This window comes from Oncorhynchus clarkii, chromosome 29 (genome assembly GCF_045791955.1).
Source record: "Oncorhynchus clarkii lewisi isolate Uvic-CL-2024 chromosome 29, UVic_Ocla_1.0, whole genome shotgun sequence".
In the NCBI taxonomy this organism is placed as follows: Eukaryota; Metazoa; Chordata; class Actinopteri; order Salmoniformes; family Salmonidae; genus Oncorhynchus; species Oncorhynchus clarkii.
In genome coordinates this window covers 31,243,816-31,267,375 of record NC_092175.1, presented here as the reverse complement: position 1 = coordinate 31,267,375, position 23,560 = coordinate 31,243,816, and the positions used below count along the sequence as shown (strand labels likewise).

Sequence of the window (23,560 nt, the reverse complement as noted above, 5' to 3'; positions counted from 1 at the left end):
ACCAAACTGAGAACAATGTGGCAGGCATCAGGGAACCTGTGTATTGAAGGTGTCTTGGCTGAGAGGAGTCAGAGAGCCCACCACAGAGAACCAACTAGGGTTGCAAACTTCTGGGAACTTTCAATAAATTCCCTGGTTTCCCAAATTCCTGAAGCCTCCAACCAGGATTTCTGGAAGACCAGGGAATTTATTGAAAGTTCCTGGAATTTTTCAACCCTAGAACCAACAACAAACAGGTCCACAGTGTACAAACCAGGTGTGAGTGGAAAGGGGAATTCACGCAATTATCACAAAACATCAAGTCACATGACTAACAATACCAGAAGCAAGAAACAATAACACAGTCACATGACTAACAATACCAATACCAGAAACACATTTCTACATGTCTGTAACTGGAAGAGAGAAAAAGTGACATTCAGACCACAAAACAATATTGTAGATAAAAAGAAGGGAAGGTACACAATAGTAGATTTTGGTAGACAGAAGGTGCTAAGGTACACAATAGTAGGTTTTGGTAGACAGAAGGTACTAAGGTACACAATAGTAGGTTTTGGTAGACAGAAGGTGCTAAGGTACACAATAGTAGGTTTTGGTAGACAGAAGGTGCCAAGGTACACAATAGTAGGTTTTGGTAGACAGAAGGTACTAAGGTACACAATAGTAGGTTTTGGTAGACAGAAGGTGCTAAGGTACACAATAGTAGGTTTTGGTAGACAGAAGGTACTAAGGTACACAATAGTAGGTTTTGGTAGACAGAAGGTACTAAGGTACACAATAGTAGGTTTTGGTAGACAGAAGGTACTAAGGTACACAATAGTAGGTTTTGGTAGACAGAAGGTGCTCTTTGGTCGTCATAAAGAAAGGGGGACCAAGGCACTCTTCATATAATTAATTAAAATGCCTTTATTTGTATGGCATGTTCAATGGAAACAAAGTTTAAAAACTACTGACGTAGGTCATGCAGCCGAAACGCGTCAGAGTTTTTAAACTTTGTTTCCATTGAACATGTCATACAAATAAAGGCATTTTAATGAATTATATGAAGAGTGCTTTGGTTCTTCTTTCTTTTTGAGGACAAAACAATATTGTTCCTTCAACATTTGTTATAATTAGTGGTTATCATTTCCGCTGTCAACGTTGTCATCATTGGGATCATTCCATGAGTAAGTGAAGAGTCCAAACACAGCAAGACTGACTACGGGTCAGATTTAGTTGGTAATGCGTGAACCTGTGTGTGCGTGTGTGTGTGTGTGTGTGTGTGTTTGATTTTCAAAGTTACACTACATTCCAGACTTTCTTAAGATTAAGATGAATTGACTTGGCGGTTTGTTAAATTGGTCAAAAGCAAACCACAGTAACTCAGGTGATGAAGGAATAGCATTGATTAAGAACATGTAAACAGGTGGTACACATGCAACGAATGGGATGTATTGGTCTATGAGGAGGCGGAAAGAGGATGTATGAAAAGGGAAATGGAAGTAGGATGGAGGTTGTATAGGACACTTTCAGAGGGACAGGGTAACAGAGCAGTAAGAGCCCTGTTTGAAATTAAATATGTGACCCACCATCCAGTACTAGGCCTGGTCTGTGGCACATGAGTCTGATATTAGACGTAGTGTAGAGATTACATTGCAACCAGAAGCCCTGTGGAGAGTTTCTTGGCTGCTCCTGTGCTGCTGACAGGAATCCTTCCCAGAGCGTAATTTGAAACACTGCTTGGTATTTCAGCTATGACAGCACTGAGCAAAGTGTGAGACGCGTGGAGTGATATGAGTGAGGGCTGAAGAAAGTGGCATATCACTGATTCAGACAGGGACATTGGATGAGGGGTGAGAGGACTCTCAGGGTAGACAAGGGGTGGAGAGGAGGGGAAAACTTTGGGGAAACGTGACAGGAAGGGAAACATGAGCAGACATACCCATTTGTCCAAATCGACTGCCTATGGTTGGCAGGTAGGAGATGAGGGGTGTGGCATCAGAAAAGAGACAAAGGGAAGTTAAGTTGCTAAATTAATAAGATACCATGACATAATATTCATATTTCAAATACGAAAATGTAATCTGTCATTAGACTTTGGAAGCGCATAACTCACTACAACACTACTTTTAAAACTGTGTCAACGACATAAGAGGCTGTTCTCACAACCGTATAAGAAAGCCATAAGACTATTTGGTGAAAAATATATACCAATAAAATTGGTTCCCATGTAATGGGACAAACATAGTGAAATTCAGACAGAACTAAGCTCAGACAGAACACTATGCGAAGACCAACTCGGTTTTCCAGCAAAATAAAAACTATTTCCACATACTTTATAATTGTTTAAAGTTCAGATGTCAAATAATCTCCTTCAGTAAAACACACAACACAACCCTCTGTGAGTCTCCTACCTCATTGAGTTCCGTGGTGTTGGCCAGCATCTCCTGTAAGGCTCGTACCGACAGGGACTGCTCCAGGATGAAGCAGCAGATTGCCAAATCAGGTGGCACATTCTACAACACAACACGTTCATCAGCAAAACCCAGCGACTGGCAAGAAGCAGAAATAAATAGGTAATCACCTGTGAGAGTGTGGAACGTGGTTTTCTCTACCTGAGCGTTAGAGGTGGTCTCCAGGAAGCAGAGGCGGTTCCCAAAGCCTTCGCATGACAGACACAGTTTGATCTGTTCTTTCAGAATGGAGGCTGTGCATTGTAGCACAACCTGGTCATCCTTCATAAAGAAAAGAGGTAAAAACCAGATTCCATTAATCCATCCTTAAAACTAAACGGAATGTACTTGAATTGGAACTGGTGAATGGCCCTTATAAGATGTATCAGCAGTCAGCTATATCATAGATAAAACATTTTTAACATTAAGATGTTTCATCACTTGGGTAATATTTCATAAGCTTATTTAACTTGCCATTCATAACCTTGATAGGTCCATTTGACACTAATACTGGCCAGGGGTAGAGGTACAACCAACACACGTAAAGAGGGTCTGAAGTGTGGATATGTAATGGTTGTAGTGGACAAGAGACAATAGTAAAACAATGAATATGATTCCTGTGCACCAAACAGACATCTTTGACGTTACATAAGAGCAAGACTGAATCCCTGACCAACATACGGTGACAATAGCAAGACTGGATAGAGCCAGCAGAGTGATGAAGCATTCGTAACAGGGAGCCTTAAACATACTAGGTCAAAATGCAAACAGCTGTCAGCAGAGCAGACACTCTTTGGTCTTGAATCTACACCTCACATTCCTAACCTTCACTCTCTTGTCATTCCTTGACATTCCTCTGTGCCTGTCCGACCACTAATCTACTTGGTACTCTTGACTGTGGGTAAGCACCTGCTTCTCTCCGACCCTCTATTTCAGGCCCCTGCACCTGCTGTTCACACATTCCCACCAGTGGAGCAGCAGATATTTGAGAAGTCTGGACGTTTATTGCACAGCTCCAATGACATAATCATTTGTAATGCAGTCACACGCAGAGAGCACTGAGACAGATATACACAGACGGGTGTCTTAACTATTATTCTTAGGCAGCTCAAGACACACAAAACCTTGGCAATGTCAACTGTAGAGACCAGCCAAAAGTAAGCAAAAAAAGTATAATTTAATCAAATGTTATTTGTCACATGCTTGGTAAACAAGAGGTGTAGACTAACAGTGAAATGCTGACTTACGGGTCCTTTTTCAACAATGCAAAGTTACAGATTTTTTTAAAATTACAATTCTGACACGAGGAATAAATACACATTGAATAAGGGAAAAACCCTTAGTCCTGGCAGAACAGTGGACATTGATAAGTCAGTCATTGTATCAAGAAATAGTTTACAAAGCCTACAGTACTATACAGTTCAGTGTTCTGCAGTTCATTTGCACTGGTACGGCCACTGTCATTCATACCAAACCTATCAGAACACAGGGCATATAGGACGCCATCACCCTTACTTGGCGAAGACGATACAAACGAAAGCACTTCATCGTGCTATTCAATACGTAGAGCGAGTGCAGTTCTCATAGGGCCTGATATAAACAGGTGCTCCTGTGGCCCTGGCTATAAACGTGCAAATCCCAGACTCTGTAAATATAGAACACAGCAGAGTTGAGGATGAACAGCATCAAAGCATGTGATGGCCAGACTCTCTCACACCTCCACATTCTGCTGACCAATTTAAGAAGATGGTTTTGGATCGGGTACCTTCTTTGGAGAGAGCATCATGTTACACACACTGCTATAAACATAGGCAAGGTATACTCACACATATACAGTTGAAGTCGGAAGTTTAAATACACTTAGGTTGGAGTCATTAAAATTCGTTTTTCAACCACTCCACAAATTTCTTGTTAACAAACTATAGCTTTGGCAAGTCGGTTAGGACATTTACTTTGTGCATGTCACAAGTCATTTTTCCAACAATTGTTTACAGACAGATTATTTCACTTATAATTCACTGTATCACAATTCCAGTGGGTCAGAAGTTTACATACACTAAGTTGACTGTGCCTTTAAACAGCTTGGAAATTTCCAGAAAGTGATGTCATGGCTTTAGAAGCTTCTGATTGGCTAATTGACATAATTTGGTGCGAAAAGTGCATATCAATCAGCAAAGGACCTTGTGAAAATGCTGGAGGAAACAGGTATAAAAGTATCTCTATCCACAGTAAAAATGAGTCCTACATAACCTGAAAGGCAGCTCAGCAAGAAAGAAGCCACTGCTCCAAAACCGCCATAAAAATGACAGACTACGGTTTGCAACTGCACATGGGGACAAAGATCATACTTTTTGGAGAAATGTCCTCTGGTCTGATGAAACAGAAATAGAACTGTTTGGCCATAATGACCATCATTATGTTTGGAGGAAAAAGGGGGAGGCTTGCAAGCCGAAGAACACCATCCCAACCGTGAAACATGGGGGTGGCAGCATCATGTTGTGGGGGTGCTTTGCTGCAGGAGGGACTGGTGCACTTCACAAAATAGATGCCATCATGAGGAAGTAAAATTAGGTGGATATATTGAAGCAACATCTCAAGACATCAGTCAGGAAGTTAAAGCTTGGTTGCAAATGGGTCTTCCAAATGGACAATGACCCCAAGCATACTTCCAAATTTGTGGCAAAATGGCTTAAGGACAACAAAGTCAAGGTATTGGAGTGGCCATCACAAAGCCCTGACCTCAATCCTATAGAAAATTTGTGGGCAGAACTGAAAAAGTGTGTGTGAGCAAGGAGGCCTACAAACCTGCCTCAGTTACACCAGCTCTGTCAGGAGGAATGGGCCAAAATTCACCCAATTTATTGTGGGAAGCTTGTGGAAGGCTACCAGAAACGTTTGACCCAAGGTAAACAATTTAAAGGCAATGCTACTAAATACTAATTGAGTGTATGTACACTTCTGACCCACTGGGAATGTGATGAAAGAAATAAAAGCTGAAATAAATCATTCTCTCTACTATTATTCTGACATTTCACATTCTTAAAATAAAGTGGTGATCCTAACTGACCTAAAACAGGGAATTTTTACTAGGATTAAATGTCAGGAATTGTGAAAAACAGAGTTTAAATGATTTGTCTAAGGTGTATGTAAACTTCTGACTTCAACTCTATATATATTATTTTTTTAAATCGGGATGGTAAACATTTTCAGTGTGAACTTTAACGACTAAAACCAGGTATAAAGTATGTAGAAAAGATAATGGACCTGTATGTACACTGAACAAAAATATAAACGCAACATGCAACAATACTGAGTTACAGTTCATATGAGAATCAGTCAATTGAAATTGATTCATTAGGCCCTAATCCATGGATTTCACGTGACTGGGAATACAGATATGCTTGGTCGCAGATACCTTAAAATAAATGGGCCTCACAACTGTGGGAATTCAAATTACCATCGATAAAATGCAATTGTGTTCGTTGTCCGTAGTTTATGCCTGCCCATACCATAATCCCACCACCACAATGGGGCACTCTATTCACAACATCAGCAAACCGCTTGCCCACAACACCATACACGTGGTCCACGGTTGTGAGGCCGGTTGGACATACTGCCAATTTCTCTAAAATTATGTTAGAGGTGGTTTATGGTAGAGAAATTAACATTAAATTCTCTGGCAACAGCGAGCGCTGTTGGACATTCCTGCTGCCAGCATGCCAATTGCACGCTCCCTCAAAACTTGAGACATCTGTGGCATTGTATTGTGTGACAAAACTGCACATTTTAGAGTGGCCTTTTATTTTCCCCAGCACAAGGTGCACCTGTGTAAAGATCATTCTGTTTAATAAGCATTTTGATATGCCAGACCAGTCAGGTAGATGGATTATCTTGGCAAAGGAGAAATGCTTAATAACAGAGATGTAAACAAATATATGCACACAATTGAGAAATCAGCTTTTGTGTGGCCTTTTATTTTCCCCAGCACAAGGTGCACCTATGTAATGATCATTCTGTTTAATAAGCTTTTTGATATGCCAGACCAGTCAGGTAGATGGATTATCTTGGCAAAGGAGAAATGCTTAATAACAGGGATGTAAACAAATATATGCACACAATTGAGAAATCAGCTTTTGTGCATATGGAACATATCTGGGAAATTTTATTTCAGCTCATGAAACATGGGACCAACACTTTACATGTTGGGTTTATATTTTTGGTCCGTGTATTTTAAAATAAGATTATATTTGAGAACAAACAACCACCAAAATAAAAACTACAGTCAGGGAGAATCAAAAGATTCTAAAAGAAATGTTATGGCTCGGGGCCCCCACTGATTTAGTTCATGTTTGAGTCACTCCGATGGTTTATGCCTTCTTCTTATGCTATGGCAAAATGTGTATAATTGCAGAAATTTTGCTTTAAAACTCAGCACAGATATAAAGAGGGTTTGGCCTTGAATTCAACCCACTGCGCTTTGACTCTCCGCATCTTCCAAGTCTTTCACACTGAAGTATCTGTACCATAATGCAAAACATATATATATTTTTTAAATACAATAATTAGCTTTAAAATATATACATTTTGACTGTGGCCAATAGAAGGACCTCAAACATTTTTGGCCATGCCCACTAACACAGCAGTATATATAGAAAGTGCTAGTGCTCTGTGGTGAATGATACCTATACACACAGATAAATGTCAGGTATATTTAACAGCCCATCTCTGCCTGGATTCAGTCAGGTTTGACACATCATAAAAAAAGCCTTGCCTGGGAAATTTAATTTGGTGTTCACGTCAGTCCGAGTCCCTACGAAGGAAAATATCTGTGCCTAAAACTAAACCAAAACAGAGAGCTTGTTTCAGAAAGGCATGTTGTATACCATGCTCTTATTCATTGTCTTGCTGTGATTGTATATTCAATGTAGCTCACTGGTATTCTTTGAGAAAGATATGTTCACTTTGAAAATAAGGCAGTGTACTGTATCTAGTTCAGAACAGTGTGAATGACAAACATCATTGCTTAGAGCTGGTGCATTTTGTTTGACTGGTGTTGTACTTTTCCCCTCCAACTAGTTGTTAGTGTATATTAATATAACAGATATGAAACACCGAACTCTGGATTCATCAGACGCTTGTGATCCCTGTGAGACCCGTCAGTATCCTCGTCTCTGCTCCACTAGGTCTCCAGTGAGACATGGTGAGAGACAGTGAGAGGGTCACTCTACACTACACTGGGACAGTGGTATGAATGGTCTAACTCTCCACAAGCAGACCAGTCTCTGGTTACTGTACTGCTGAAGATTAGTATTCAATCAGTCTAAGAACAGCTCGTAAAACACCAGTAGGAACAGTGTGGACATCAGCATCTTTATCATGCTGGTCTCAATGGTGTAAAAAATGTGCTGTAGTCAATAAATTGCTGTGAAGAATGGCCTTGTCTTGACTGGGACAACCGCTCTGATGCAATGTAACCTGTCACCCCTTTCCACCATGCTGTACTCTCATTACCTGATCTGTCAGGTAACCCATATTACTGCAACAAAAAGTAAAAACCCCTAAAAGCTATGCATTCTTCAAAATCTGATTTCTTATTCCATTTAATTAATCAAATAGAATTACATTTGTATGCATCTTTTGTTGACCAGTCTTAGTGTTTTTTTTAAATGAATTACTACCCTAGTTTTCATGTGTTTCTACTTTACTTGGCACCAAGCAAGCTGCCCAACTCCCAAACAATAACATATCAAGTTCCTCTGGTGTATAGATAGATAACAATACTGACAAACCCAGCAACTGTCCATGTCAATGTGGTCTTTCCAAAGTCAAAGGGAAGCCATTAACAAAAACGTTTGAAAGTTGATACATTGGACTACGAGTTACACAGAAGTGACAGATTACAGCAGGATAAGGTACCTGATTGTAGCTACACTGCAGCATGGTTTCTCTCAAAGCCTCTATCAGTTACACTCTAAACTAAATAATAGAACAGAAGGAATACAGCATCACTAACCGTACGCAAGAACTGAATCTCCTCCTCTCCATCTCCCCCTTCTGCCATCCTCTCAAAGTATTACTGATCACTCCTTGAGAGAGATGTGTAAATGCCTCTCTTTTCTCCCTGGTTGCTCCTCGGCCAGCCTGGCTGTCTCTCTCCCGCCTCTCTGCTCTCACTCCAAACTACTGCCTGTGTGAGGTGGCGTACTAAAGGAGAATGTGGGTCTGGTGTCTCTGGCTACGTTATGAGACAGTGACAGTTAACTCCTGCTCAGTGCAACATAAAAGGGGATGGATCTGCGACTACAACACAGAGATGTGTGCTTTAACTGGACAGTTTAGCTAGAAGTCCTATAGGATTGTTGTACAGTATTACCAAATACACCAGTAAACATTTGATGTGTCTGAACCTGATTTAACATAGCTACAATACGTGTAAAACACATGCATATTAAAGATGGCAGTGTTGTTGCATCAGTCCCAAAGGGATTCCCCTTAGATACCTAGGTTTGCAAAAAAAGGTTTGTGAATACAGACACATTTTAAAACCTTTGTACTTACTAAGTCAGAATGACATCAACCTCTAAACAATCAGGAAAATGCCTCTTTTACTAAGAGGGATATACTAATCTGATATGAATTAATAAATCAAAAGGATTAAAAATATATTTTTTTATTAAAACTGAATAGATAAAGAATAAGCAAATTAAATATAGTCTGAGATATGTCAAATGCAACTTCGGACACAATAATAACAAAACATAACAGAGACTAATAAAAACAACTTCATGAAAGCATCATAAAATAAAAAATGTGAGGATATAACTTGGCACAATTACATCAAGCAACAGATGCCATTCTTTGTGTGGTTTTATTTACCCATTTTAAAACCCTAATACTCAAAACCAAAGCACTACAAACAAAGAACCACTTTGTATATCCTGTACATGTCATATCTGTAGATGGTCCCCTGCACCAAGGTATATATGAACGGGGTCCCCTGTGGCAATGCTAATATCATGGATAGGCCAGCGAGGCGAATCTCTGTAGCCTCTCCTGGTGGCCAGATGACTGAACTGCAAGACTGGGGGTGGAGATAATTCCACAGGAAGAGAAGACCCATCACTCTCACTGACCCCTCTGTCGACCTCTATAAAGTCGAAAGCCGTGACAGAGGTAGGGGAGCAGTTAGCCACTAATGGAACAGTGTAGAGTTTAGTTGATGATGTTCTGTCTATCGTTGTGGAAGAGGGTATACTGGGACTGGGAGAGCATGCTTCTGTTTGAGAGAGAGGAGGGGTTAGAGGAGAAGGGATAGGAAGTTTGACTTCAGTAGTTTGGGGCTTCTGCTGTAGGGGGACCATGGTCTGAGGTAGAACATCTAAGATAGTGTCTGTCTGAGACGGTCTATCAAACTGCATTGGAACTGTAAGGTATTGCCCTTGCTCCTCCTTTGGATCACATATATTCAAGTGCATCTCCAGCAGGTCATGCAGACCTGACTCTGTGTATTGTTCCTCCAACAGTTTCAGTTGGCTTTCCCTGAGATGCAGTTGTGATTTGTTAAATTGCCCTTGGCGAGATCCCTGGTTCGGCTTTGGATTTAGTGATGGAGGAGTACACAAATACTGGAGGGTTTGCAAGGAGTTATCCTGTTGTAGTTGAGGATCTGGAGTATGTTGGATTTCATTCTGCCCCTCTTGGGCAAATTGATAAAGACTTAGAGTTGGCTTTGGTGGTGAACATAGAACTGTCTCACTGGGGCTTTGAAAAACCCCTGGCTCATCCTGCTGATTTTTAGGAGCTTGTCCTGGAAAAGATCCGGGAACACCATCGTGACTGATGGAGCGTCCAAACCGTCTTTCTCCCTGCCGACGCAGATGGACAACACTCCCCTGACCCCCTTCCCGCTGACTCTCATGCAGGACATCGTTGAGCTGGGGTTCAGGGGGAGGGTGAGAAACCCTGGGGCTACGGAGCAGTGTTGCCAGAGCGTTGAAACGCCTGAGCTGCTCTGCTAAAGACATGAGTTGATGTGTCCTCTTAAACCTGAGTCCTGACTCTGTTATCTTCTCTTTCTTCACCAATGGTTTTTCCTCCAACTCTTCTGCTTCATCCATTCCTTTACCCAGCCCTTCATCCACCACGGTTCTGGTTCTGGCTTGTTGGGGTTCCTCCACCATAACCCAGGTGTCCTCAAAGACTCCATCTTTTTTCTCTGTTTTCTCCTTGTCGTCTATTTCATCTTGAATCCTCAGTTGGTCCAATGTCACCTCTGGCATACTGAATGAGCGACGAGGTCGACTGGGCTTCTGACCAACCCTGTCAGACATATCCACTGTTGACAGCTTCTTACTTAGACCCATCTCTTCTTTTATCCCAACCTGCTCAGGACCCCTAAATACACTGTTAGTCAGACAGCATGAAACTGTTTCCTCTATTGTCTCATTTTCCAACTTGAGCACAGAGCATGCATGTGATCCCCCATCTTCTGTCCCGGTAGGAGAGTCCAATGTCACGAGATCCAGGAAGTCATCAAGATTTTCAGCGAAGCTGTAGTTCAGCAGATCAGGTTTAGCCTCCATCTCATTCCCCACTAGAACTGAATACAGATAAAATGTCACATTGAGTATTTAAGTGAGTATTTTCCTACTAGCACTGATTAAGCTGATAAGTACGTTTTTCCTCAATAAAGAAGTTATGACTTTGAGTCACTCTGGATAAGAGCATCTGCTAAATGTCTAAAATCTCAATGTAACGGACGTTTAAAAAAAACAATCCAAACCTTGTCCAGGGCCATCAATCATTTTGACAGGAATCCTGTACTGTTCAGCCTCAGAGCTGGATGCTTCAGTCATACCATCAGATACCGTCCTACTGCCCATGATCCAACTCTCAGTGTCCTTCTCAATGGGTGTGGGAGAAGGGTTCTGTGAATAAAGTCACAGGGAAGTCAAACAATAGAGTGGGGTGTCAAAAGACATAACGGGAACTATGTGAAATGTGTTAGAACAGGAGAGTGAAGAGCGCCAGACTTACAGGGCTGCTCCAGCTTGGCATGTTGAAGAATCTGAGAGATCTCCTTCGATGAGCCTTGTCATCTTGCACCGGATGCCTTCAGGAAATATACACACAGTCGGTCACCTCGTCGGCCACGAAAACAAGGCAATAGACAAACAAGGGTTAAATATAAGATGTTTAAGATTTACTTGTTTGACGTTTTATGATATTTTTTGTGATTCCTCCTCTTCTCTGAGGCACTGAGAGTGACAGACAGCTCCTGCTCCCTACTGCCCTCCCCTACACTCAGGACAGAGGTGTGAGTACTGGAAGGGCTTTGGCCGACTGCCGACTGGGAGTCTACTCGGACAGCCAAAACATAGAACTTGTCATACCGTACCTTATTCGACTGACTAAAAGCTATATTGCAGTACAGGCTACAAATACATCACCATTTGAATGTAGTTTGCTGATGGATTGGTTGTCTTTTCTTAGGTCATGGATAGAGCGTCTGTATATAGAAGGATGGTATTAGCTCCATGTAAAGCATTTAAAACATAATCTGAAGTGGTTAATCTATAAAAAAAAAATATATATATATATATATATATATATATACATACATACACACACCTTTTTTTAGCAGAGCCCTCTACATCAGGGACAGTATCTTCGCTCGATTTTCGTTTGGATGTGACTGGTGATTGAGGTGTGGTGTGGTGAGATGTCTTTGTATTTTGCCGGCCTGTGGGGTCAAGGTTATAATGTCAGGGGCAACACACCTATTGGCTATTACTAACGACTAGATCATTTCGACATAACTTTTTCAAAGCATCAGAACTAAGCAACCAGTTACTAAGCAGCAAAAAGCATGTCTTTACCACAACATTATGCACGTACCGTCTGTGGGGTGTGAAGGGCCAGTGTGTGTGCGGCCTGTCTTGAATTTACTGAGAGCATCCACAAATATCTCTGGAGAGATCAAGCAAAAAAGAAGAAGAATTCTGAACTGAATTCATGAATTGACAGCAGTGTATTCTTAAATTACTCTCACAGTATGAACCTCAAGACCTCGTCATTGCCTAAACTCTCACCTCCAACACTGCGCCTCCTTTGACGTCTTAAACTTCTATACACACCAAGTCCTGCCCTCTCCTGAAATCTCCCTCCGTCAACTGGGGGTGTAGTGGATTCACCCGACCCTGCTACAGTTGCCATGTCCATAATAGAAGGGGGAACGACACCTTGTGGACGTATAGAGGATTGAAATCGGTGTCAACATTAAATCAAACACCCATCATCAGCTACTAAACAAATGTATAGTTATCAGAACATACCGATACGATCTGCATGTATTATGAGTGTCTTGATCACTGCTGCTTGTCTATCCAGTTGTCTCTCTGTGCCTGCGGTCAGTTTAGAGCCCCCAGCTGGACAATGTAGCAAATTAGGTGCAATCACAAGGGCCAGATTGCCCACTTCCATACGATTCTCTTCACATCTAGTGAAAACGAGGGATCGGAGATGGAAAAACTTGGTGGAGAATGGAGGAACAACGCAGATGAAAGGAAAAGTAATCATGAAATTCTGGAGACAAACCTTTGAGCCGTCTGTCTCAGGAAAGTGCAGAAGTATCGTAGGGCCCGTGAATGAGAAAGAGGGAACAGGGCTGTAAGAAGAAGAGTGACTCCATCTTTACCCTGCTCCTGGCCCCCCTCCTCCTCTAAGCCCTGTGCACAGCACAGTGGCACCTGTAGATCCATAGGGATGAGGGGAGAGGGCAACTCCCGTAAGAACTGCTTCACAAGAGACGCCACATCACAGGACTGCAGAGTGGCTGAATGTGGCAGAGAAAAGACTGGCTCCCCCTGCTCCAGGTCAGCCTGTTATGAGGTGGTAGACGGTCAACATAGAAAAGATACTCATTGGGGTAAGAATGTGGATTTTCCTGCACATCTCTCCTGTGCAATCTTACCTTCAAAGCACGGATCCGACTCAATGACCCCGTCTTTCGAAACAGCCCTTCAGTATGAAGATGCTGGGATAAAAATTCACAGGCATCCACCAAGAACCTAAATTTGAATAGTTAGATCACTCAATTGTACATTTGCCATGACCATAAAATATATTCGGGATACAATCACATCTCCCAGTTCTGATTGTATTTAAAGCTAAAATACAACTCAAGTTTACATACTTTGGCACTGTCCCACTCATATCAGTTAAATGGCACTGGGGCAGCAAGATCAGGTCCCGACCAAAGGCAAATTGAGATTGGTTCTCCTGAAAGACATCCATCTACAGATCATAGAGGTACTATAAATGCTTTCTACAACAATCACACAACATTGGTAGTGTGCAACTTATGATTAATAGAGTTGAATATTCAAGAAATGTGACCTTGGGAGTAATCATCACTCAACAAGTAATCAACATGTCTACGGTGCCGCATATTGTCTGTGTAGACAACAAACTTTATTGAAGCATTGAGGTTAACCGTTCAGGGAACATTATGTTCATGTTTGTTACCGGTCTGACAGGGCCACTCGTGTATGGCCCATTGAAGAAGTTCTTCCAATTTTTCACGCGAACTCCAGATGCTTTCAAAGCATGTATCACGGCCACCACGCGCAGACGGTCGTCCATGGGGTTTGGCATTGGTAGGACCAGTTTGGCTGTGTAAAAAACAACAAAAAAAACAGTTTAAAGTAGTGGCCTTTGAAAACGACATCACTATACAAAACCGAGGCTGGGACGAGCTATAGAATTAATTTGCACGAAACTACAATGGACCTCAAATGCATTGACTTTGCTCAAATCACTTACAAAACTTAAATGTGGACAGCTACGTAGAAAAATTATGTAGCCGATGTTGCACTTCTCTGATCCTCTCATCCTACCACCCCTGGGGGAATTCGATTATCTGGCCCGGGTTACACCGGTGAGAAGAGTTTACACCGGGTAAAAAATATATTAGTTTTGTTACGGGACTGCCTACCGGGTGTGAACCAGGTACCGCGTTCAAAGCACACGGCGAAAACGGCTCAGAGAAGAGGCGAAGCAAGAGTTATAACTGCCCAAACCCTGTCTTTAGCAGGTGGCGTTTTTTGTATGGAGGTCAATGTGTCAAATTTGGTTAACAAATTTGTTTTATATCGTTTATTTGCTACGTGTGGTTTATTTGATCGATTAGAAGTTTCGAAATGCTCATGTTGCTATGAGTGTACTGATATAGTAGGACACGTGACATCCCAGCAATTTTGAGAAAAAAACACTTTATATCGGAGTTGTTCCTGTTGTTGTCAGGTTTATCTGCCTCTCATTGGCTAGATTAGAATGGTCCCACCTGGTCTTGCTCCTCCGACTGCCTAAAACATTTATTTTCATTGTTATTTACTGGTCAATATAATGGATCACCTGTGGCTCAACACAATAGAAATGTAGCCTAGGCTAGATTAAGCACCTTGATGGAAAATATATGTTTTATTATTCTGAACGGTGCATCATGCTGCCTTGTTGACAACATGATAAAGTGGCACCGATTACTGTTCAATTTGAGATCGCTCCTCCCTCACCGTTTTTGCCCGTTCAGGTCACGGGCCATAGACGGTGCACCGTGACTCAGGTTAATATAACTCCCTCAATGATGTCTATAAACCCTGGATTGCTGATTATATGAATTGGCCTATGAGTAGCTATAGCATTGACTATGCTAGCATTTCTCAGAAGAAGCGATCCTCACATGACTTGCTCAAATTACTTACAGATCTTAAATTTCGACATGTAAGTTGAAAAATAATGGAGCCGATATTGTTGCACGTCTTTGATCCTCTCATCCCGCCGCCATCAACATTTGATGATACTTCCGGTCACCTGTGGCTAAAAAAGGTGTGATGGGCAGGGTTCAGAGATGCTTGTCTGTACCACTGATGGTGGGACTCCCTACTCACAGACCATAGGGCCATTTACATTGATATCAAAATATTTACCCCTGAAACTAACCTTGGCAGAGCATCCTACTGGAAGCTAAATAGCTCATTATTAAATAATGATATAGTTAAATTTGAGGTTAAAGATCTGCTCTCACGCTTTTGGGAAAGGGCTTATGAAGAAAAATCTTATTGCAAGAACTGGGAGCTCTTAATTTGAGATGTCCAAATACCTTAGAAAATATGGTAGTAATCTTGCTAAGACCAGAAGAGCTGAGGAGGAAAAGGTGATCATTAAGATAACTTCCCTTTCTCAGAGGTCCCCAGCCGGCCTCTCGGGGGAGGAGAAGATGGAACTAATTGAGTTACAAAATAAACTGGATAATATATATAGATTAAAAGCAGAAGGAGCCTTTTAGATCTAGGAAAAAATGGATTGAGGAGGGAGAACAGAATTCATCCTATTTCTTTAGACTTGAGAAATTTCACTCTAAAAATAACACTATCCATAAATGAAACATTGTTATTACAGATTACCAAAAATCAATTGCTAAATACTGTAGCAATTTTTACAGAAAATTGTATAGCTCTACGTACTGTCAGGAATCCACAGATGTGTTTTTTGACTCACTGAATAATGTTCACTCTATCAGTGATATAGAATCTAAACAGTGTGATGAACCCATCAAAGTTGAAGAGATTATATAGTCTATCAAACATCTAAAGAACAATAAATCACCAGGTGTTGATGGAATTTACGTCAGAATTTTACAAATTATTTTCTGAACAAGTAGCTCCCTTCCTATTTGAAGTCTTTTTAGAGAGTATTAAAAACAATGTTCTCCCTCCTACAATGAGTCAGGGGTTAATAACACTGATACCTAAGCCTAAAAAAGAAGTGCTGCTCATCGATAACTGGCATCCAATTTGTCTTCTTAATAATGACTATAAGATATTAGCCTTACTACTTGCAAAAATAATTAAAGAAGTCCTGGATGCAATCATTGATGAAACACAGTCTGGCTTCATGAGGAGCAGACATATTTCTAATCAATGTCAGACTAGTATTATACATACTTGACTACTCAGACCTAATAACTGAGGATAGCTTCATATTATTTTTAGATTTTTATAAAGCATTTGACACAGTAGAGCATCAGTTTCTCTTCCACTCCCTTGAGAGACTTGGCTTTGGGGATTTTTTCCTGTAAGGCTATTAAGACTCTCTATGCAAATGGTAACAGCTCTATCAAATTGAAATATGGCACCTCACCTAGATTTGAGTTAAAGAGAGGAATTAGGTAAGGTTGTCCTATCTCCCCGTACCTGTTTTTATTAATCACCCAACTTCTTGCAAATTCTTTAAATAATAGTCCTGTACAAGGTATTTCCTTAGCTGGTAAAGAAATTATTATAAGCCAGCTGGCTGATGATAATACACTTTTTTTGAAAGACGCTAACCAAATTCCCATATCGATCAATGTGATACAATCCTTTTCCAAAGTGTCTGGTCTATATCTTAACATTAATACATGTGAACTCATAGCTGTCAAAGATTGTGTGACACCTTCATATTATGGTATTCCAGTAAAAGAAGAACTTACATATTTAGGCATAACCATTACAAAGGATCAAAAGTCTAGAGGCTTACTAAATTTTAAGCCTCTTATTAAAAAAAACCAGAAGAAACTAAATCAATGGCTACAGAGGGACAGATCTTTAAAAGGTAGTCCTAATAACCAAGGCCGGAGGTATCTCTAGACTAACTTATGGCGCTCCATCTGTATATCTTGACAGTAAAATAAGCAAGGAGATAGACCAGATGCTTTTCAACTTTCTTTGGAGAAACCGTACCCATTACATTAGGAAAACTGTTGAGAATGGTGGTCTGAATTTTCTGGACTTTACTACTTTAAATAATACTTTTAAGATCAATTGGATAAAACAATTCCTAAGAAGACCCACTTCTATCTGGAATTTTATTCCTCATCATGTCTTCTCTACTTTTCTCTACTTCTCTACTTTTTCTTCTCTACCTTCATGTTGTTTTGCAATTATAATATTGACAAAATTCCAGTGAAACTTTCTGCTTTTCATCGGCAGGTTTTCTGATCATGGTCCTTCATTTATAAACACAATTTTTCTCCACACAGATATTATATATGGAATAATCGGGATATTGTATAAAAATAATTCTTTGTTTTTAGAATATTGGTTCCGAAATAATATCCTATTGGTGAGCCAACTGATAAAGGCAGAGGGTATTTTACTCAGTTATAAGGAATTCTTATAACTTTACAAGGTCCCAGTAACACCTAAAGATTTTGCAATTGTTTTAGATGCCATTCCCTCAGGTGTTGCTCTGTTATTCAGGAACGTGTCAAACCTGACCCTCAGAGCCTACCTTCTGTTGACCCTGTTGACTCATCAGTAGGAAAGATTTGTTTCTCTTTTGGTCCATTCAACAACAAAGCAATACAAACCTTGTTTCAGCAGGATGTTGTATACCTTATGTCATGCCTTATTGGAATGGATTTATTGATAATATCTGTTGGAAAAAAAGATTGGATGTTGCCACACACATACCTACTTGTTAACAAAATTGAGGAAGTTTCCTTTAAAATTATTCATAAATATTATCCTGCCAACCACTATATGAAGACGTTTAAGGAAAACATCAACTCAAATTGCTCTTTTTGTAATGACCACCCAGAAACAGTGTTGCATCTTTTTTGGCATTGTATTCATGTAAGAAAACTGTGGCAAGACATCAGTAGATTTATAATTGAACACATTTAGCCTCCAGTATTTATGCTGCAGTAGTTTATGTGTCGGGGGGCTAGGGTCCGTCTGTTATATCTGGAGTACTTCTCCTGTCCTATTCGGTGTCCTGTGTGAATTTAAGTGTGCTCTCTCTAATTCTCTTTCTCTCTTTCTTTCTCTCTCTCGGAGGACCTGAGCCCTAGGACCATGCCTCAGGACTACCTGACATGATGACTCCTTGCTGTCCCCAGTCCACCTGGCCGTGCTGCTGCTCCAGTTTCAACTGTTCTGCCTTATTATTATTGGACCATGCTGGTCATTTATGAACATTTGAACATCTTGGCCATGTTCTGTTATAATCTCCACCCGGCACAGCCAGAAGAGGACTGGCCACCCCACATAGCCTGGTTCCTCTCTAGGTTTCTTCCTAGGTTTTGGCCTTTCTAGGGAGTTTTTCCTAGCCACCGTGCTTCCACACCTGCATTGCTTGCTGTTTGGGGTTTTAGGCTGGGTTTCTGTACAGCACTTTGAGATATCAGCTGATGTACGAAGGGCTATATAAATAAATTTGATTTGATTTGATCTGTGAAGATTTTACACTATTGTGGCAAGATGTACTGTTTGGATTCTTTACATAAGAGAAATAAGATGAAAAAATGTTATGTAATTAATTTCATTATTCTTTTGGCCAAATTTCATATACACAAATGTAAATTTACAACAAACAAAAAAATTCTTACCCTACAAAAAGAAATTGAACTGTATTTTAAGACAGTTAAATACTCTACTAACAAAAAAGCTGTTAGAATTGTAAGTGTATGTATGGCTTGTGTAATTGTGTAATTGTAATGTGATATTGTACCCCCTAGCGCGATTGTCCATTGTATATAATCTATATATACTTGTGTTCCCTCGTGTACTTTCTGTATTGATTTGTTGTTAATAAAAATTAAAAATATATTTAAAAAAAAAACACTGAGGGGGGCGCTCAAGATGGCGACATGAGAGGGTGTAACATTTCTAGCTGAAGAACCATTTCAGGGTTTTCTCACAAAGTTTATAGTTTTAGACTGCAGTTGAAATGTGTTTGTTTTTTCCACAAAATATGATATCTAACCATACAATTTAGCTATTTTGAATAATTGTGTAATTAATCAAACCATTGAAATATATTTTTGACGATTTCCAACGAACAAGCTAGCTATCGAAAAGTTTCAGCATGTGTAACGTTAGTTAAGTTAGCCTGCTAACGTCTTCATAGCTAGTAGCATGGAATCAGGACATGACCAGACTGTTGCTGAGATAATGGATGTTGAAACTTCCAAGGAGAAAAGAGGCATTGTTGAAACTCACTCATATGCTTGCAGTGTAAAAAAGGGCGGTGAATGTGATTCATACCCGAATACCCCAACCAAGGATCAACTTCCAAAGAAGCTGAGAAGTGAACCATCACTGAGCCAGCTACAGGACAACATCGTCCGCATCCTCACCGCTAAAATCAAAGAGCGCAGATGACATCATGGATTTGGTGTAAAAGAACACTATCGGCATCGTTAACCTGAAGAAATCGATTGATTTCAATGCTGAGGAAGTCAAAACTGAAGCAGCAGAACGCAACATTGAAAATTCAGGTTGCAAAGCAGGAGAAGAAACTCACTGAAATGGAGTCAAAGGTTAACGAGAATGACCGATATAGTCGGAGAAGGAATCTTCGAATTTATGGAATAGCAGAAAAATCTGACGAGAACATCAAAGCAAGTGTGAAGGACATTTGCAGGGCAATAGTCCCGCAGGAGGTGCGAAGTGTTGTTGCAGGTTCTCCGGATGTAGTGCACAGCCTGGGTAGACCAGTGATCATGAGATTCATTTCCAGGACAGCGAGGGATATGACATGGAAAAGTGCAAAGAAAAATGACTATTTAAAGAAGAACAACCTGAGGTTCAACGAGGATCTGACTGCATTTCACAAAGAAGCTCGGAATCGTCTGTGGCAAATGATTGAGAGAGTAAGGAAGGAAGAGAAAAGTGCATACTTTGCGGGAGCCAAGGCTTTTGATAATTGAAGGGAAATTCACGCTGACGCCTAGCTTGTTGACTGCTGGATTTATCAAGTGAGATGTGCAGGACTGAGTTTTATTTGCATCTGATAAAGCTTTTTATTTATTGAGGAAAGAGCATTGTTTGTGTGAGCCAAACTTTTTATATATATATATATATATATATATGGCAGGGAAATTCGCACTGACACTTAGTGTTAGTTAGCTTGGTGGCTATTCGTTTACCAATCTATGGTATAATGTTATTTGCAATTGTATAGCAATATCATTTAGGTCAACCACTTGCGTGGCGCAAAGTACAAAAAAAAGAGACTGTTTTTATTTGCAACTAGTAAGAACTTTTCTTTTTGTGAGAACCCGATTAATGTGAACGTATACAAGTTTAATATTCTCCATATAGTCACTGTGATAGTAAATGTCCATTTCTGTTTTTTCAATTTCTGCCAGGGGAATCCGTAATATTTTGAAAAGGAAATCTTTATTTTTGTATTGTAGGGGTAAGAGTGCCGACTTTTATTTAATTCAAGAAACTCATGCCTGTTCCACAGATACTGCGTTTTGGAAGTGGGGGAATGACATTTGGTTTTCATTTGGTACTAACCGGTCAGCAGGTGTCGCTATTTTAAAAGGCAACTTTAAGGGTCATATATATTGAGTCAATAAGCAGATAATACAGGGAGATGGATTATACTATTGGTAGATGTCAACCACGTTCAATTCATTGTTGTAAATACTTATGCTTCCAATAACAAGTCAAGTAACTGTATTTTATTTAGATACATTGAGAGGAAAATAAGTAAAGTTATGTCTACATTTCCATTGGCCAAAGTAATATGGGGTGGAGATTTTAATACAGTATTACATGAGGATCTAGATAGATAGCCTCCTAAGGATAGCAATTATGTTTGTGAGATAAGGAATATATGTCTAAGGTGTTCTAGATATTTGGAGACATAAGAACCCAGATAAGATTGTTTACATGGAGTACCAAAGATTTATCTATACAATCCCGTATTGATTTCTGGCTGATATCTGAAGATATGGCTGACAAGGTTGGTACAGTCTCGATTGAACCATTGATTTTAACAGTCCACAAAGGGATCTCAATAAAGATAAATATGCATGATTTGTCAACAAAAAAAGTTAGTAAAGGTTACTGGAAAATTAACAAGACTTCACTAGAGAATGAAGTATTTAAGAAGGAAGTAGCAGGAATTTTTGATAAATACTGGAATTGTGCCTGTGTTATGAATATGTTTGGAAGTTACTGGGAGATAATGAAATTTGATATAAGGCTTTTGGCTATTTTATTGGGGAAAGAAGTTGCTGTGCCAAGAGAGAGAGAGAATATGACATCATAAAGGGAATAATGGATTATACAAAATAAAACTGAACTAACTAATCAGGAATTACTGGAGCTATAATTATTGCAAATGCAGTTAGACTATATCTACGAGGAAAAGGCCCGGGGAGCGTTTGTAAGATCAAGACGAAAATGGATGGAAGAGGAGATAAATACAAAATATTTTTTTAATTCAGAAAAAAGGTCAGGCGAAAAGACTTCCATATGTATATTAATGATTAATAATACTCCCAATGAAAACCCAAAAGAAATCTCTCAGCATGTTGCCCAGTTTTATCAGAATCTGTATACATCAGCCCAGCCAACTTCCAATATGGATATTTTCTTAGACAATGTAGCAAACATTGCTAAGAAGATAGATAATGATTTCAGGGATTTTTGTGATGAGTTATCTGAAATTGAGATAAAAGACTATTAAAAGCCTTAAGGACAATAGGTCCCCTGGAAATTATGGTTTAATAAGCAAGTTTTATAAAGCATTCAACAATAAATTGATTCCTTTCATTCTTGCTATGTTTCAAGAATCAATAGAAAAAGGGGAGTTACCGGCTTCCTTAAAGCAAGGTGTAATTACTTTGATTTCCAAACCTAATAAGGATACTCTTTATATAGACCACTGGGGACCCATTAGCCTGTTGAATAATGATGGGGAATTATTTGCCCTTGTATTTGCTAAGAGGTTGAAACAAGGCTTGCATCATATAATTGATGAAGAACAATTTGGTTTCATGCATGGTCGACACATTAGTAATAACATCAGGTTGATCTTAGATATGATTGACTATAATGACCTCATTCTTGATGATAGTTTTCTTATGTTTGTTGATTGTTATAAAGCTTTTGACACTGTAGAACATGAGTTTATGTTCAAAGCAATATGTTTTTTGGGGTTCGGTGACTTTTTTTGAAAGCAGTCCAAACTTTATATAGTGGTTGTACTAGCTCTGTAAAATTAGCTCACGGGACATCCCAAAGATTTGGCATTAGGCAGGGCTGCCCAATTAGTCAATTTTTATTGGTTACTCAAATTATGGATCTTCATATCAAGAAAGGGAATTTTCAAGGTGTTTCAGCACTGGGCAATGAATTTAAACCAAGTCAACTGGCTGATGATACCACCATATTTTTAAGAGACAGGAATGAGGTTTCTAAAGCAGTTTCCTGTATTGAAGACTTTTCCTTAGTTTCGGGTTGAAAATTAATATCAATAAGTCTTATTTCCACTCAAGGATTGTGTTTTACAGGAAGTATATGGTATCCCAATTAAAGATAAGGTTACTTATCTTGGAATTGTTATATGCAAGGATGAAAAACAAAGGAGTGAATTGAACTTTAACCCCATTATTGAGAAAACAAAGAAGAAATTGAACCCCTGGTTGATGAGAGATATTTCGTTATACGGTCGGGTTTTATTATCCAAAGCTTTAGGGTTATCCAGATCGGTTTATGTCTCGTTATCACTTGACTTACCCCCTAAAATTGTAAAGGACTTAGATAAGATTCTTTATCATTTTATTTGGAGCAACAAGCCTCACTATCTACAAAAATATATTCTCACTAATACCCAAGAACAAGGAGGTCTTGAGGTTTTAGATTTCAATACTCTAAATAATACTTGTAAAATAAATTGGATTCTGAAGTATGTTAAGAACCAGAACAGTATTTGGAATGTCTTCCCTAAGTATTTATTTGACTCTGGTGGTGGTTTAGAATTTTTGCTTCGATGTAATTTTGATGTTGATAAAATCGTTGGCCAAATTCCATAAGCAGGCAATTTTAGCTTGGATGTTAGCGTATAAACACAATTTTTCCCCTCACAGATACTTTTTATGGAACAACAAAGATATACAATTTTAAAATAAGTCTCTTTTTTCATAACTGTTAAAATTAAATATAAAATTACTTTGGTTGGTCAGTTACTGAATGAGGATGGATATCTACTCATTTAGGGAATTTCTTGATAAGATTACATTTCCAATAACCCCAAAATAATATGCAATTGTTTTTGATGCGATTCCA

The 23,560-nt window shown here is 39.5% G+C and overlaps 2 protein-coding genes across 2 annotated transcripts in view; both read right to left on the bottom strand.

The window, feature by feature from the left end:
- LOC139388770 (ryanodine receptor 1-like) overlaps positions 1–8,493 on the bottom strand; it is a 91,485-nt gene extending 82,992 nt beyond the window's left edge. Inside the window, exons 1-4 of the mRNA XM_071135681.1 lie at positions 8,446–8,493; positions 2,595–2,714; positions 2,394–2,495; positions 1,922–1,942 (exon numbers count right to left, since the gene is read on the bottom strand). Coding sequence (XP_070991782.1) covers positions 1,922–1,942; positions 2,394–2,495; positions 2,595–2,714; positions 8,446–8,493 — 291 coding nt within the window. The remainder of the gene's footprint in view (positions 1–1,921; positions 1,943–2,393; positions 2,496–2,594; positions 2,715–8,445) is intronic.
- An 886-nt stretch (positions 8,494–9,379) lies between these two features.
- On the bottom strand, positions 9,380–15,212 carry LOC139388198 (uncharacterized). Its single transcript, XM_071134758.1, has 13 exons — positions 15,194–15,212; positions 13,968–14,104; positions 13,627–13,727; positions 13,405–13,501; positions 13,029–13,312; positions 12,767–12,930; positions 12,524–12,673; positions 12,330–12,401; positions 12,063–12,174; positions 11,877–11,940; positions 11,215–11,359; positions 10,189–11,031; positions 9,380–9,708 (listed from the first exon to the last, which is right to left on the bottom strand). The coding sequence occupies exons 1-13, from the start codon at positions 15,210–15,212 to the stop codon at positions 9,380–9,382; spliced, it is 2,517 nt and encodes an 838-aa protein (XP_070990859.1).
- Positions 15,213–23,560: the final 8,348 nt, after the last annotated feature.

Bases quoted from the DNA above. Each gene is read 5' to 3' on its own strand.
- LOC139388198 (XM_071134758.1), bottom strand. The intron at 11,360-11,876 runs GTATTTGTAGCC...CTTTATTCACAG, and splicing joins AACTACATTCAAATGGTGAT to AACCCTTCTCCCACACCCAT. The intron at 11,032-11,214 runs GTTTGGATTGTT...ATCTGTATTCAG, and splicing joins GATTGATGGCCCTGGACAAG to TTCTAGTGGGGAATGAGATG.